Source organism: Bubalus bubalis, chromosome 22, assembly GCF_019923935.1.
Source record: "Bubalus bubalis isolate 160015118507 breed Murrah chromosome 22, NDDB_SH_1, whole genome shotgun sequence".
Classification (NCBI taxonomy): Eukaryota; Metazoa; Chordata; class Mammalia; order Artiodactyla; family Bovidae; genus Bubalus; species Bubalus bubalis.
In genome coordinates this window covers 38,616,038-38,633,589 of record NC_059178.1, presented here as the reverse complement: position 1 = coordinate 38,633,589, position 17,552 = coordinate 38,616,038, and the positions used below count along the sequence as shown (strand labels likewise).

Here is a 17,552-nt window from a genome sequence, read left to right as displayed (position 1 = left end):
TAATAAACTTTAAAATAAAACAGCAGAAAAAAATCAACCTTTGCTTTGTAAATCCGGGGACCCTCCTCCAGTTGGTGAGAATGTATGTAATTTATTGACTAGCAACTGGAGAAAAGTTTCTCCAGATAACAAGACTGCGTTCATTGCCCACCCTAGACTTCCACATTAGCAGTGACACTGGAGGACTCCAACTTCTGATTTCTGTTTCACTGTGGATAATGACGTGTGCTTTGAACTTGAAGTAATAAGTTCACGCCAACTGCACCCTGTCTTCAAAGAAATTCACGGGGACACACTTTCTAGGAATGATGTTCAACTCTATCCTGCAGGAAGAAGTCCAAAACTGTTTTAACAACTATTCTCCCGGTGAGGTTCTAAATAATATGTAAGAGCTTGTTGAATCACTGGGTAAATCATTTGTTCTCAGATAAAGTCATGATAGATACAAATATGTACCTTAGGTCCTAAGAGCAACTGTTACTCTAATTAGGTCACATTAATATATTAAGAATAAATATTTATATGAAAATTGCTTAATATACCTATTATGAGAATAAGTGGATTAAAACATAATCAGATAAGTTTCAAGAAATGTCACCTTAGAGAATGCTTGGTGGTTCAATTTTCCGTGATGAATTTTGGAATAGACGATGCCTGGGGAGTAATGCAATGAAAACAATAAAAGAAAAATTCCACAATGCTAAATGAAATTAAGAAAACATTCTGTAACACTGTAATAGAAAAAATAGGACGAATAAGGAGTGCCAGTATTATAGTGAAAATAATTTAGTGTCAATTACAAGTATTTATCTTCCATCGCCTTACTTGAATGAGCTGTATTTTCATTACTATAATCATTTAATCTATGAGAAGGAAGAAGCATGTTTTTATTTTCCTCCAAAAGTAAACATCCTTTTTCGCCATCTGGTGGCTAAGAACCGCATTTTCTGTGTAGATGAAAACAGCCGAACTCAGATTTAACCAGCTAATTATGTTTAATGCTTTCAGCTTCATCTTACTGTAAAGATATGCATATTTCCTTAACCAATGTAAATACAACTGAGGCAATTTTAATGGTTCAGAACATTTTTCATATCAATCTATCTGTAATATTTAATGCAAGAGAAGGAAAACTAACCAGCAATTATTTTAAAAAAGAATTTTGAGAGGTAATTCATTTTGAAAGTTAAACATGGTAGTAACAATTTGTTTGACTTACCTGTCTTTTGGTATAAAGAATTAATAATATTTGTATGAAAACAAGAAGATTCAAATATATTTTAAATAAGCATAATAGATATGGTTAATTTCAAAGAGGAAACCTTGTAGTAATAAGTTACAACTGTATGTTGAGAATTCACCATGCCAATAAGGGTAGAAACTTTAAGAGTATGTGGTTTGTTCTCCTTATAAACTTTTTGTTAAGTAAAATTTTCAATGTATTTATTAGTACATTTTATGTGTATGTATATTAACCACCTCATTTCATTAAAAATTTAAAATTCATATTAAAAATTAGAAATGACAATAATTTAAGGTTGAATTTCTTTATTTTCTCCCAGAATATTTTAATATTGAAACCCAAATCGTTACTTTAGAGAAAGGGAAAAACAGAAACATGAAAAGACAAACATTTCATTTAACTTATGGTATCGTGAGCAGTCACTTTTTTAGGCAACACTTTTTTCTTTGTAGAAAAGAAATAAAAAACAAACAGCACCATTAAAGAATGCATGATCCCTGAATTCTAAACAAAACACTGCCTAAAAATTGTTTCAATGCTTGTTGCACTCCGTCACATTTAGTCAGGTATCAAAGCAAGCATAACAGTATTAAATTGTAGCAGTCTTACTGATTCAACTGCTCCCCCTTCTGAGGATTTTACACACCTTTTCTGAGTTTTTCCTGTGGGAATAATATATTCTTTGGTAGAGGGCTGAAGGAGGGTTGGACTTTGCTGTATGCTGATATAAAATGTCTGTGTACGTTCCGGGCCTTTGCCCCCCAATCTGTATTTGTCATGCATGTTATGTTTGGGTTGATTCACATTTTGCTGTTACACTGTAAGAGTAATACCGCCTTTTAAAAAAGGCGTTAAATGGCTAATGTCAAACAGATGTAAACATTCAGAATACTGACCAAAGGGAAAAAAAATACACACACACACACATTAAAAAAGTATACTGAAAATATGAGTCAGATTAGGTTTCCATGAAGCCAGGGGGAAAAATACAGCAGTACAAGAAAAATTATGGCAACCAAGTAAAGCACTTTCTTTGAAACATTCATGAACAGTACAAATACAACAAAGTTTTTTCTACAGTCTAAATTATTCTGCAACTATCAAAGAGAGTACAAAGCGAAATAGTATGTGCTATAAAAAAAGCAGCTCCTTTAAATTATAGTAAAAATGCTTTTTGTTCGCTTTACAGTGACAAAGCATGAGGACTGAAGACAAGATTTTTTTTCTATTCAGTGACATTTTGGCTACATCGGCCCCTGACAGTCTGGTGAGTTCCTTTTCTAGGACTCTTCACATTGTTCTCTAGAAACATGGACAGTGACTCTGGGCTCTGCGTATTCGGTGGGCTCACTTCCTCCAGGCCGTTAGCCCGGTGCTGGCCTCCACACTACAGAGCAGATACGACCCTTAACCCGGCTTCAGCTTCTGTCACCTGGGATTTGACCAGACCCAGGAGGAACTGGGAAACCAAGGCCACAGTAACTTCCCCTTTAGAAATTGTGCGAGTGTTTTTAAAGGCCATGGGGCTGTAGCGTCTTGGATTCTTACTCTCGGCTGCCCTGCGAAGCACCATACGCACCAGCTTGTGTCTGTTCATTTTGAACGAGTAAGACTCTCCAGCTCTAGAAGTCAACTAAACCTTCCACAGCGCATCCCCAAAACACATACCACCACAAAGTCTTTATAGCAACGAGGCTCAACCTCATAGGTTTGTTTTCAAGTTTGTTCCTTCAAACTAGACCTTAGCAGAGAAATAGTCTATGTAACTATGGTGCTCAGGTCTCCAATATTTCTGATATTCTCACTTTGGGGAAGGAAAAATATTTTCATTCTGAAAATGACTCTTGCATGAGAACGTTCATATTAACATGCCCATTAACTACCTAAATGTCTTTATACAACTTCAGGCAGATGTGTATCATATAGGAGAGGGATCAGGGAATAGCAGTTTTCTTCCACCCCTGGTTTCAAAAGTGCTATTTAGGGAAATACAACCTTTGTGAAAATAATAATAAAAAAAATTCCATGATAGATGTGCAAGCTCTGTTCCTGATATGGATATCACAGTGTCCAATCACCAGGATAACACACATACTAAAATTTGCACATTATACCATGGTAAACATGTAGCAAATAATATACTCCATTTGCACACAGGCAGATATCAGTGGAAATCAGGACACTAAGAACTTGCTCACCTAATCCAAATATACTGGCTTTTGTATATATATTAAATGGCCATTCATAACGTATCTGACCTATGTTTTATTTGTGAATTTTTCTTTCCATCTTTCGAGCACAAAGCTTTAATTCTTCAGTAATATAAACCATATGCAAACACTGGGAATTTAAACAAGGGCAAAGAAAGAGCAAGGGCAGAGAAATATTATGCTCTTTGGAACAGAGTGATAGAATCCACATGTGATCAGCAACTGATTCTCCAAACTTACCATGTGAAAAATGAGAAAAGAGAGAAGGACACTTTTCTTTATTCCCAGTGAGTAACTTGCGGGCAATGTTCCACAATAATGGAACTGATAACGAGCTCAGTATCATATCAGCCTCAATTGTATCTCATATGTAGAGTGCAAAGGTTTTGTAGACCGGAGTTTCAACTAGGTGTCAGTTACTAGGGTAATGTTGAATCTGCTGGTGTGGACAGTATCTGACACTGGTAGAGGAGCAACTAAACTTGGAGGAAGGTGGTGGCATGCAAGTGTCTATGTTTTAGGGGTGCCCCTCTGTGAGCGTGCCCTTCCGAACCAACATCAGAGCCAAGCAGACCATAGAGACCCACTGATGAGGATACCACTCAAAGCCCCTGGTGCAGAGTGAACTAAGGATCCGCTGGAACTAATGCTGCCTTTCTTGGGAAGGGCTGGTTAAGTGCATTGCTAATATTCTCAGCCATTAATTCTGTTAATTTTAATGTGAAAAACAGAAGTGACAGCAACTGAAGCACTGAACCTCGGCCACAGAGGTAGGCCTTATTTGCTTTGATTTCTTCCTAGGTACTTTCACTATCAGCAATTTGTTAGTAAAAATGACATCTCTATCACTTAATAAAATTTGGCAACATCACAGTCATAAATATGGAGGGAAAAAAATATGCCACGGTTGACTACTATAAAAGAAAATTGCAAGTTTTTTTTTTTTATCCCCAGGAATGTAATTTCCACTCATTTTAGTCGATTTTTAAGACGTAATTTAAGGGAATGTCAAAAGTTAACATTGATTAGGACGATCCCTTGTGAAAATAACTGTCATTCTTACCCTGAATACAGAAGATTCCCCCCCACGCCCAGATTTTCTACAGTCACAACCGACCAGTGGGCTAAAGGTACTCCGCCTTTTGTGCTCTGTAATATGAAGTTACAATGGACATGGTGTTTGTTCTTTCATCTTCCCACAACGTGCATGTGCTTTTGAACTTGCTTTAGGGAACAGAGCCTGCTGAAACTACAGCTGTCCTCCGGCACGAGGGTGGCCGAAGTTCATGGAATGCAACTCAAATACTCGACACCCAGACTCTCAGCTAAACACTGAGAACAGTTGTAAGATGCAGTATCCCTTTTTTCAAAAGTAGTTCCACTACCCCAAATGTGAAGAATGCACTGAATTCACCTGAGGGTAGGGGGAAACCAAATCGTGGAACACCCAGAACAATTCTAAAGGACTAGTTCAGAGTCAAATGCAATTACAGAGATCGTGACTCATAAGGAAAAAAACTTGTTTGGAAAAATGTCAACATTTCAGCCTTCTGGAGTCCCTTTGGTCATCAATGACACTTTTAAAAAGAAATGGCCAAACTCTGCAGAGTCAGAAGTCAGAATGCAATGGTGTCATCAATAAAGGGCTATGATTATTTCCCCCCAATCTCAATATTCAGTAACTGTACGAGAGTGAATAGAATGGACCGATATTTACATCATCAACCCATCTAGGTGTGTTTGCATACACAGCATTTTACTTGTTTGCTCTGAATTTTAGGGCATCTTTTTTCATACTTGCTCTTAAAAACCATGCACAAAGCTCTGAAATCCTCTGGGCCTCTTACAGTCTCAGGTGTCAAGAGGTTTGAACCAGACTGCTGGGCAAGAGGCCCGCACTGCAATTTCAGGTAGAAAAGACATTTCACTACAATGTGTGTACCATGTCCAAGGCAGATCCAGGTAATCTGCCCATCTCCGAAAAGAGTCAAAAGGGAGAAAAGAGAATAAGGACAGTGGAGTTCATTAATGGTATACCTCCTTTAATATCTCTTGTGATATGAGTAAATACAAGGAATCATACACTTAAATCAGATTCCCTTTGCCAAACAGAATGTCATCACTTATGGTGAAGGCAGATCCAAAGGAGTCAACTGTGGGAACCCTCACTGGAATGGTTTACCTGTAGAAGAACGCATCACCACCTCAAAATTGCTTTTACTGATCTCTTTCTACATCTCCATTTCTGGTTACCATGAAGTAATTAAATTGTCCTTTTTCTTGCTACACCTGGATTTTTTTTTTTTTTAAGCAACAAATTGGGAGGGAGCAACCTGTACACACACGCGTAGAAATTTTCCAGGAGTTGCGAATGGCAACTGAATATGCAAAAGACATGCTGCTGAGCCCCTTGGCTGGGATGCGATCTCGCCTCTCCCAGAAACGCCAGAAAACAATATGAGATAGAGTAAAGAGCCTCTGTTCCAAACTAAAATAAATTAGCACGGGATAGACCCCGGAGTGACGCAATGTGTTGTTGATGATGCCGTTTGGCTTTTCCGTAGAGGAAAAGGGATACTGCACCTTTCACTCGGCTTTTATCGCACTACCAGGCAAGCGACACAGAGTTTAGAAGGCCCTATGCAGTCGTCGTGGCAGAAGGCCCCGCAGCCTTTGCACACAATCATGGCTTTCAGCCGGCAAGAGCATTTCAGTTCCAATTCGTCCGCGTTGCTGCTGTCGGCAAAGTTCTGAACAGGCATCTGGGCGTTCTGAGCGGGCAGGCCCGTGGTGGGACTGGAGCCACTTCCCAAAACCCCAATGGACTTTTCAATGGCAGACGTGGCCCTTCTGAAGCTTGTGCTCCCGAAGTGGATGGTTGGATAGTTTCCACAAAGCTGCTGTTGTTGCTGCACCTGCATTTTCTGAGCAGCTAATTGGGTAAAAGGCTTTTGCGGCTCGGAAAGCAAATAGGAAGAGAAATCGGCATTTTTCAGCGCAAAGGCCTTCAACTGTTCTTTCATCTCATTCTGGTCGTAGGAAACTTGTTTCATGCCCAGTTCGCAGCTGCTGCTCAAACCTTCCTCAAAAGAAAGAGGTTCCGATTTTATATTGCTACATATGCCCGTGGACTGAGGCCAACTGAGTCTCTTAGTGGTTTCCATGGTAACCGGCGGTTGTTTCTGCTCGGGTGGGACTTCTGGGTTAGGATGAGGCGGAGGTAGCGGAGGTGGCGGTGGTGGGGGCGGTGGGGGAGGCGGGGGCAGAGCCAAGGGGGGAGGGGGCGGGGGCGGCGGGAGATGCACCAGGGCCTTGTGTGGCATTCCGTGCGGGGTCCCCCCGACGTCATCACCTTCTTTAATGGGCATGTTGGGGGGTGCCATGTTGGCTAACCTCAGCTGGTGAGGCGCCGGGGAAAGGCCAACCTCCCCCAGTCCCTTCTGTTCAAGGTGCCTGTTGAAGGCGAATGAGCTACAGCCTGCTGAGGTCTTGGCAGAGGCCGGTAACAGAGCTGCTGGAGGAAGGGGGCCCCTGGGTGTCAGAGGCATTTGGTAAAACTGCTGTCTGTGTGAGGTCCCGGGGTCGGGATGGAAGCCCCCGTTCTTGTCGACGTGAAACAGGGTCTGCTGGAAGCTACACGAGGGGAGCAGCCGCTTCTGCTGTTTGACCTCAGGGCTGTGAGCAATCCTGCTCTGCGCAGGGTGCTTGTTCAGCCACTCCTGCTTCAGAGGCTGGCTATGTGCCAGTGGACTCAGGCCGGAGCCGAGGACACAGGGCACTCCTTTCACGTCGGGGTCCGCCAGCAGTTTCCCCGGCTCGCATTTCACTTGTGTGTGCTCCCCCACGGTCCTGGCCACCCTCTTCTTGGGGTGGTTCTCTCGCTTCCTCATTTGGAGTGGTGCCAGGGCTCCGGCCAAGTAGCCCTTCCCATCTGGATTGGGCGAGCTGAGGGGCATTTCAACCACGTTCCTCTCCGGGGCTGCTTTACCCACTGAGGTAGTCGGAAGAGGCAGGGGGAGCCTGTTGATCTCCAGCTTGGCTCCCAGTCTGGGCTGCGGCAACACTTTCTCCAGAGGTAGGTTGCCCTGGAGTAACTGTGTGACGAGGGGGTTGTTGGCCTCCACCGACGACAGACGGCAGCTGGAGTTCCCAGCGCTGGGCACCCGCTTCAGGTTGTCTGTGGCCAAAGAGACAGCCTCCTCCAGGGGCCCGGAGGCGGGGGCCTTCACGGTCTGCGGCGGCTGCACACTCCGGGCTGCCTCGGCAGCCGGAGCAGGCAGCTCGGAGCCGGGGAAGTCTTCGGTGTCCATCCTGAAGCCCTTGTCCACGTCGTGAGGTTCGGACTTCACAGGGAGCGTGACGCTTGTAATGAGATTCCGGGGCTGAAGTTCCACCACGTGCGAGTAGCTGGCATGCTCGGTCTTGATGGACTTAGGACAGCTCTGCTCCAGATAGTCCTTCTGTTTGCTGGAAGCCGGGTGGCTGGGCGGAGGCTGGCCCGTGCTCTGCATCCCGTCCTCACTCCAGCAGATCCGGCTGCCCGGGTTGTACGGATGGCTACAGGTGGTGTCAGCTTCACTCTTGAACGCGGCTGAGCCACGCGCCTGCTCGGCAAAGCTGTGACTCGAGGGAGTCCCCTCTTTTAATTTATCGGGAATGACCAGGAGTCCTTCGCGATGACCCGGACAAGTGGCCTTCATCGTCTGACTGTCTTGCTCGGCCACGGAAGCCATGATGAAACTGGAACCGTGATCGCCTTCAAGGGCCACCGGCTCAGGCCTGCTGATGACAGACACCTGAGGGCAGGCCACGGGTGGCCCGGCTGCCTCTGTCCTCCCAGCCCGGGTCTGGAGCTCCAAGCCAGCTTCCGTGCTCTCCAGGGAAACCGTCAGAGACAGGGTGGAGGTCAACGTGGTGCTGTGGTCCACGATAACCTTACAGGGGATTGATCGGTTTATGGCTGCTGGTGTGAAGCCGCCCGGGGTTGGCTGAGGTTTCCCAGAAGGGTCTCCCCTGTTCCGAGTCCCTGAAGTTTTGTCCAGGCTTTCGGCACTTAACTTGGGAGGGCTATCGTAAGAGCTGATGGCCAGCATGCTTCCAGAAAACACTGCCACGGGTGGGCGTGCCACCAGGGCGTCAGTGACTGCAATGGGGTCCCTACAGCCGAGGGCGGCTCTCACAGTGGTACCCATGGGCACAGTGCCCGGTTCTTCACTCCCAGGCATGGCTATCTTCTCAGAAGGGTATCTGTTGTTCATTCCCGTTGGGGGCATCAAAACAGAGCTAGAAGAGAGATGGTTGGGCAAGTTGCTTCCAATCGAGGGAGCTGGCACGGAGGTGTACTGAGCAGAGAAGAGGCTGCCAGCACTGCTGCTGGGTACCAGTGCCAGCTGGTCATTGTGGGGGCTGGCCGAGCCTGAGCCCTCTGAGGGGGCGGGGAGAGGTGTGCTCTCCATACATTTTGGTATAATGGCTATGCACGGGGTATCCGTTCCCTGGATGGTTTTTAACATGCTTATGTTACAAGCAGAAATTGTAGCGTTTGCACTGTCAACAGACATTAGGACGGAGGCTTTATCAACAGGACTCACAAAGGGATGCTCTTTAATTGCTCCCGACAGAGCGGTGCTGCAGACAGACGCAGGGATGGGATTTTTATTAAAAAGCATGGGCATACTGCTATTTTCAGAAGAGGTAGATGAAACCATTTTCTCAGGTAAGTGTGACACGGGTGTGTTTTCGTCAGAACTATGCACAGATAAGTCCGTAGCGGTTTCTGGAAGTTTCGTCGGGTTGAGAGGCTGTTGTAGAACCGTGGCGGTGTCCCGGAGGTGCGCGGCCTTGTTGCTGGGAGATCGGCAGTTTGGGTTGACAATGATGACGCCAGGCGAGCCTTCAATTTTTGTTTCAGGGGCAGGAGAGACGACGTCTAAGCTTGGAGGCCCTTCCTTTGGGCCAAGCTGGGGAGGCCCCCGGGGCTCTTTCGGGTTCTGGAAGAGGTGGGCTCGTGCTTGATGCTTAGCAAAGAGCTTGGCCTTTGTCTGCTCTTTGATGTGCGCCAGGGTCCGGGCCTTCCCGCCCTCTCCGGGGCTCCCCATGGCACCTGAGACGATGCTGGCCGCGGCCGCCACAGCTGCAGCCGCCGCCGCCTCGCGCTGGGCCCTGGCTTGCTGCGCTCTTGCCTTGATGTCTGCTAGGGTCCGGGCTCCCGTGTTCCTCCCGCTACTGACCGAGGTGCTGGAAGACGCACGAGCCTCCGGTTTGGAGACGGGTTGGCTCTTGATGATAAAGGGTGGCCCGATTTTGGAAAGCTGGATCTACAGACAGGAGGCGGGGGGGGGGCAGAAAAGAAAAGATAAAGCGTAAGGAGCACCGAAGAGGCGCATGTGCACATGATTCCAGAGGCGCATGCGAACGCAAGAGGCAGGGAATAACCACGTTTTTAAAGGGGCCAACCCCTAAATCCAGGAATGGGCTTTTGGAGGTAAAAAAAAAAAAAAGGCAACAATAAACGCAGCACGAATGTGAAAATTAAAAAAATTTAACCTCTGTTTTAATCTACAAAACATCAAACAGTGACTTCATTTGGCATGGAAATGAAACATTAAAGCATCATATGAATGGAAAGGAAGTCCAGGCTTCTTCAAATGAGGTAAACTAAAAAATAGTTAAGCTTTCGACTTATCTTCCTGGCTGTCATGAAAAAGTGGGACCTTGACTCTGTTTGAATTTACTGGTCTTAATTTGACATAAAGGAGAAAGCCCCAAGGAAGGCTCAAGACTAGAATTCTCAGCTGTGGTCCCAGGCTGTGTACTTCAGTTTCTCCAACAACCTCCTAAGTCGAAGACTGTAGGTTTTATGTGGTCCCATACCACCTAGCATGCTGCCTTATACATATAATAAGCACACAATACGAGTTTGTAAATTCAGTTGTAAAATGAGCCTGGCTATTTCTGGTCTATTTCCTTCGCAGAGCTGTTATAAAGAAGGAATGAGACTGTTTTTGTGAGAGTGCTCTGCCTTCCAAAGGGATTTTGTTATTAGCAGTATGTTTTATTGAAAGCAAGGGCAACTCTAGTTCTCTGCCTCCAAAATAACATGGGTTGGGCAGTTTATTTTGGAAATCCACAGTGTGCTGAATTTCATACATGTCCCAACACACACTGTTCACTTACTCATGCTGAGACACGCCTATGTGTGTGCTCAATCGTTAAGTCATGTCTGACTCTTTGCAACCCTATGGAATGTAGCCTGCCAGGATCCTCTCTGTCCATGGGATTTTCTAGGCAAGAATACTGGAGTGGGCTCTCATTTCCTCCTCCAAGGGATCTTCCCAATCCAGGGATCAAACTTGCGTCTCCTGCTTGGCAGGATTCTTTACCACTGAGCCACCAAGGAAGCCCAAGAGATGCACAGCTGTCACGGAATTCATGCAGCCTAAGACCTAACACCTAACTGTGTGCTGGAGAAGACTCTTGAGAGTCCCTGGGACTGCAAGGAGATCCAACCAGTCCATTCTGAAGGAGATCAGCCCTGGGATTTCTTTGGAAGGAATGATGCTAAAGCTGAAACTCTAGTACTTTGGCCACCTCATGAGAAGAGTTGACTCATTGGAAAAGACTCTGATGCTGGGAGGGATTGAGGGCAGGAGGAGAAGGGAATGACAGAGGATGAGATGGCTGGATGGCATCACTGACTCCATGGACGTGAGTCTCAGTGAACTCCGGGAGTTGGTGATGGACAGGGAGGCCTGGCGTGCTGCGATTCATGGAGTCGCAAAGAATCGGACACGACTGAGCAACTGAACTGAAGACCTAACAACCAATATCCCAAAGCAATGGCCTGTGATGTGCTAGCCACTGAGAATATTCACAGAGTCACAGATTTGTGGAGCTGGAAGGGATCTAGTTAAAGCCCTAATGTACAGCTGCAAACACTGAGCCTCTGGAGATAGGCTGCTCTGGGGTCCTCTAACCAGAGCATGATGGAGACTTTCAGCCCCCTGTTCTCTTCTGTTGACATGTACTATGCTTCCTTTTATTCTGTCCTCTAGAAAAAAGATTTTTCCTAGAAAACTTACATGTCTCTTCTTAACATTTGTGCACTTACATATGTTGACATTATAAACATGTGACACATACTACAAGATCATTTCAACTTGGAATTACCCTTAGAACTCTGGAAGGTGGAATTATTTTCCTGAGCTCTCATTTCTCATTTTCAAACATGTGCTAGTTCTCTTCTAATCCAAAGGCTCCAAAGAAAGATACATTTAGAAAAGGATTTCAGCTTTTCAAGTACTTCCCTTCATTTAAAAAATTAGAAACATCAAGCCTAAGAAACAACAAATTTATTTTATCTAACTAATCCACGTATGTTTACATAAAGGTATATATCACTTTGAAAAACACCTTTTGACAAAAAACAGGATACTTCAATGTATTATATACTTGTATATATGTCTATACTTAAACATATTATACTTAAAAGTATTTCCTAGGGGAAGCATGCTTATTATATTTGTCTTTCCATTGCTTCATAAATTAAAATGCATAGCAGGATTTTAATGGGAGCTTAATGTTCATCTTTTATATCTCTAGAATCTTATTTAATAGGGAATGATTCATTACACAGAATAACTACAATCACACCCTTAAAAGTCAACCTTAGGAAGATTAAGAGTCCCTGTTACAAGTAGATGTCAGAGCAGAATAAAATAAAAAGACATGAAGAAAAACAAAGGCTGTTTGTTTATAATTCTTTGAATCAATATTAATTTTCAGTTCACTTAGATTCAATTATATAAAAGGTTGGTTTTCTGAGAGTTAAAATCTACCTGGGAATCAAAATAAAAAGTGTAATTAGGAATGTTTGTCTACAGGCTTTATTATTTTGTGAAGTCAAATACTTCTTTAACTATCTTGGAAATAAAATAGTAGCATTTGTATACATGTATATCTATGGCATTTTCCTCTGGGTTTGCAAAGCAATTTCATTTATTTATTCAAGAAGTATTTAATGAAGGTCTTTCAGAAACCAGGCCCTCTCTGCTGGTCAGTGTGGTGTGTGGGGAGTTCAATGTTTGTTGGCAAATGAATGAAGGGATAATACATACCTTCATTTCTTGAGTGCATGCCTCTGACTTGATCACTACTGTCTCTAGTTCTGCTAACTTTTATAGAATGATGAATTAACCTTCAAATTTATGTAGATCTCTGTCCTACATCTTGGAGTCCCCCAAAGGCCATGTATCTGAGTGGCCTGTGGGCTCCTCCAGGCCCAGTTCTCCCTCTTCGTTTGATTTTTCCCTTAAATGCCCAGGTCTAAATATATACATGTATCTAAACTTACTGTATGAACTCAATGCAGTCTGAAAAAGAATCACTTAGTATCAGACTGGCGCTGGGAGTATTGGATTATAAACTGTGACATTTATTTTTGAAAAATGAAATATCTGACTAGGAAAAGCCTATCTATGGAATTTTTCGTTAAAAAAAAAAAATACCATACCTTGAGAGGTGGGACCCTTGGCTCCTCTCTTGGGGGTGGCTCTTTCTCAGGTGGGCTGCTGGACGAGATGTTCCGTCCAGCAGATGACTGGTCATCGTCTATCCTAGCCCTCTTCTCCTTACAAATCCCGAAGGTGTGATGCTCTGCAGTTTTCCTCTTTGATATTTCAGATTCTCTGCTTTCATTTCTTACCCCATCTGGGGACTTGGAGGGCTCTGACAACTTGGAAGAATGTGAGTTCTCCAGCCGATTCTGTGAGCTCCCCTGCTTATGCATTTTATTTCTAGAGCCTTCTGAAAATGAAGCCTTATCTACCGAGGAGACGTATTGTTTGTCCTGAAGTTTACCTGATGGGACCTCATTTCCCTTACTCTCTGTCTCTTCAGAAAAGACGGGTAAGTCCAATGGTGAAGACATCCCTTTCTTTTCTGCCCTTTGCAGGACATTATGATTTTTCACTTTGATCATTTCTGTAGAAGGAAGTTCCGGAATTGAAGTGGGATAGGATTTCTCAGTTTCAACGTGTGATTTACAAGGCTGCTGATTCAGGGTGTTACTGTGTAATTCTTCTGATGAATACGCTTCAGGAGCAATCGAAGAAGAAGCCATTTTGATGGGTTCAGGAGCATCTGATAGAATCTTCTGTTGAGAGGTGACGCCCTCTCCCAAGGGCTTGGCAAGAGCAGAACCTTCGTCTTTCTGCGGGGAGGGTGGTTCTTCGGATACGGAAGTGGACTTTCTTTGTTGATGCACCATTCTTTCATTCATGGAAGAACTGGAAACTGGAGATGAAGGAAGTGGCAAACTGGATATAAAAGTGGTCTCAGGTGTGAGAAGCATGGAAGACACTGAAGAAGTTTCTGACGTCAAAGGTAAATCAGACATGGGTGAAGTTTCTGATGTTAAAGGTAAATTTGATACTGGGGATGCTTCCGATGTCAAAGGTAAATTGGACATCAAAGATGCTTCTGATGTCTCAGGTGAGGTGGATATTGGAGAGATTTCTGACAGCAAAGATGCATGAAGATTTTCATCAGTGGCATTTCTCTGATTATATTTGTCCACATTTTCAGTGCTGGACACCTCAGAACAAAACGTTGTCTCAAGGGAGGTTGGAGTACACGACTCTTCTGAAGTGGATTGGTTTTCCCCTCCTGGGGATGTCAGACTGGCACAGGCTCCCTCTGGGCTCTCAGAAGAGAAGGACGTTTCAGAGACGCAGGCATTTTCAGAAAGCTGCTCATCAGGCTCGCTCTGCAGCTCCATATCCACGGCAATTCCTTCACTTGGAAATCGGCCTTCTAGGGACGATGACCCCGTTTTAATTTTTGGAGTGTTGGTCTCTAGTGCAGTTTCTGGCTCCTTATGTTCTGTGTCACTAACATGAGTCACGGATAAAGTGGAAGGAATGAGCGAGTCACAGACTTCCAGCTGATCAATGACAACCGACATCTCTTCCTGGGGAGATTCTGATTTCTCTTCCACGTTAACTTCGATAGGAGGCAAAGTTTCCAAAACATCATTCATCATAACACAAGATTCCACATGATCTTCAGGAGGTGCTAATTGTGGCTCTTCATGAGAGGTGACTGGACTTTCCGACTCCTCAGAAAATTCAGGTATTGTCTTGTGATTCTCATCCTGGCACTCACAGATGCTGGTCTCCACCTCTTCTGCAATTTCCTCCTGAATCACGGATTCTTCAGGGATCAAGATGTCCTCTGATTCTGATTCTGTCATTACATCTTTACCTACATCTACCATCGGACAAAGCGTAGCACAGAATTCAGGCTCTGGAGAAGTTGGGCTTTTCATGCTTTTTGGCTGTTGTTCTTTCAAGGGAGTCTGTGTGGAAAGACTGGGAAGGCCAGGGGTCCCACAGGAAGAACTACTTTCAGCTCCATCAATGTTTGGCCCAGATGTGAGCTTTACAGAGTCCTCTCTTGACATGCCCAACCTGAACAGAAATTAGAAATACTAAATTATTCTTCAACCACAAAACATGAAAGGTACAACTTGGATCTCTCACCAAATATAGCATTCATAGAAGTAAATGCATCAAATTAATTTTATTATTACTAAGTAGCATGCTTAGCCTATGTAAACTAGTTTATGATGGCTTAGGTTTTCTACTCCTTTTACGTGCTCAATTGCTCAGTTGTGTCCAACTCTTTGCGACCCCATGGACTGCAGCCCGCCAGGCTCCTCTGCTCCTCTCCTCTTCAAGCAAGAATACTGGAATGGGTTGTCATTTCCTTCTCCACAGGATCTTCCTGACCCAGGGATCAAACCTGCATCTCCTGCACTGGCAGGCAATTCTTTACCATTGAGCCACGTGGGAAGACTGCTTTTATAATCATACCTAAAATAAACTCTGCGTGCATGCTCACTCAGTCATGTCTGACTCTTTGCAACTCCATGGACTTCAGACTGCCAGGCTCCTCTGTCTATGGGATTCTCCAGGTAAAAATACTGGAGTGGGTTGCCATTTCCTCCTCTAGGGGATCTTCCTGACCCGGGGACTGAATTCGTGTCTCCTATGGCTCCTGCTTTGATAGGCAGATTCTGTACCACTGAGCCATCTGGGAAGCCCCAAAATAAACTTTTGGTTTTAAAAAAAGTATTGATTTTTATTCTATAAGCAAGGAAATATCAACCTTACCAAGTATTAGTAATAAGAAAATTGCATAGTACAAAAGATTAAAAAAATATGGGCTGAAAGGCAAAAGAATATAAAAAAAATCTAAACTTTTATACTCAGGAAGTAGAAATATATCCTTATAGTAGAAAATCTTATAGTCCTCAAAAGATGCAACATAACCAAATAATTAAAATAAATGGAAGATGGGTACACTGTAAAATTCTATAACTGAAATGACTTCCAAAGATTAAGTTCTCTTAACGCAATGTAAAAGATGTCCATCACCTTATTTTAGTATCTAAATGTCTAACCTATTATGGAAATTTCATTAAAGAATAATAAATATGGTTGGGGTCATCAAAGTTGATTCCACTAGATTACATCTGTGTGAGGCAAGACATTTCAGTTCTTTCATGTAGATCTCTTACAGTAAAAATATTCCATAAAAAGATAGTCTAGAATATCAAGAAATAGCCCAGGCCATAAGACAAAGTTCATCAGTATTATGATTGATAATATTGTAAATCACTATTTCCTATCATACTAAGATACAATGTTAGCATCAGATGGTAGGGAAATATGCTGTTCTAAATGAAGTTAAATTAGAGTGCAGGCAATTACAAGGAGGAGCAGGACAGAGAATATTCCCAGAGGAAGAAACATATTTGAATGAGGAAATAGAGCTGTAACAGGAAAATACCTCAGTGAAATCTTCTTCAACCTTTTACTTAAATCCTCAGAATAAAAAGGAAGTAAGAAAGAATGTGCTTTTGGGGTATTTGTTCATTGCCTTCTTCACTAAATTTCAGAAAGCTGAGAAAGAAAGATAGAGGATACTTCCTTCATAATTAGTCTCTCTTCTTTCAACTTTCCCTATGATGGGTTCAAATTAAACCACAGTTTATATTATGCTAAGAATGAAAGAATAATATAACTACACAACAGATGAATTTAGAACAGAAAAATCAGCTGGATACAAGGTCTCCTGCGGCCAGATCAAGTAAAGATATCACTGATACTAGATTAGATAGAGAATATACAAAACCTACCCACTGGCAGCCAGATTTCAGCTAGACGAGTCACAAGGATATTATTAAATATATACTATAATTTTGGGTTAGCATATGCATAACATCTACATAAGTAATTAAAAGAAATTTAAGACAGTACTGTATCAAAAATCCTAAAGGAAATCAACACTGAATATTCACTGGAAGGACTGATGCTGAAGCTAAAGCTCCCATACTTTGGCCACCTGATGTGAAGAGCTAACTCACTGGAAAAGAACCTGATGCTAGGAAAAACTGAGGGCAAAAGAAGAAAGGGGTAGCAGAGGATGAGATGGTTGGATGGCATCACTGACTCAATGGACACAAGTTTGAGCAAACTCCAGGAGATGCTGAAGGACAGGGAAGCATAGCATGCTACAGTCCACGAGGTCGCAAAGAGTCAGACACGACTTAGCGACTGAACAACAACCCTGGATTAAAGGCAGAGTAAGCCAGTATGAACCAAGATAGAGATCACAAAGAGCAGAAAACTAAATCAGACAGATCTTAACTAAAGGGGAGTTTCAGTGGTAACATTCTTGGGAGAACTCAGAGCAGTGAGAAGGCACATGGTCTCAGTCAACTGAAAATTATCTGATGGGAGGAAAATATCCCTCCTGTATTGAGGGAATATAGGTAATCTCAGAGTAAGAAAATTAGAAGAGCAGTCAATGAAATGTCCAAAATGCGTCAGTCATCCAGTATGTAATCAAAGATCAGAAAAGATAAGCAAGAAGTCCAGAGAGGTAATGGGACAGAAACTCTATGGATAAACTACAGCAAGGAAAGGGTCAATTAAATAAAAGAACTGTTGTATTCAGAACTCAGTGACACTCCTGGGGAGTCATGTTTACTCACAGCATTGTAGCTATCACCTTCCAGGGCAGGGGTCTTTAAC

General features: G+C 43.4%; 1 protein-coding gene across 6 annotated transcripts in view; it reads right to left on the bottom strand.

Annotated features, from left to right (window-relative positions):
• Positions 1-1,531: 1,531 nt before the first annotated feature.
• ASXL3 (ASXL transcriptional regulator 3) overlaps positions 1,532-17,552 on the bottom strand; it is a 196,425-nt gene continuing 180,404 nt past the window's right edge. For all 6 annotated transcript variants that reach the window (XM_044934439.2, XM_025273151.3, XM_044934440.2 and 3 more), the window contains 2 exons: positions 12,965-14,921; positions 1,532-9,770 (listed from right to left, as the gene is read on the bottom strand). In XM_044934439.2, coding sequence (XP_044790374.2) covers positions 6,051-9,770; positions 12,965-14,921 — 5,677 coding nt within the window. In that variant the 3' untranslated portion in view covers positions 1,532-6,050. The remainder of the gene's footprint in view (positions 9,771-12,964; positions 14,922-17,552) is intronic.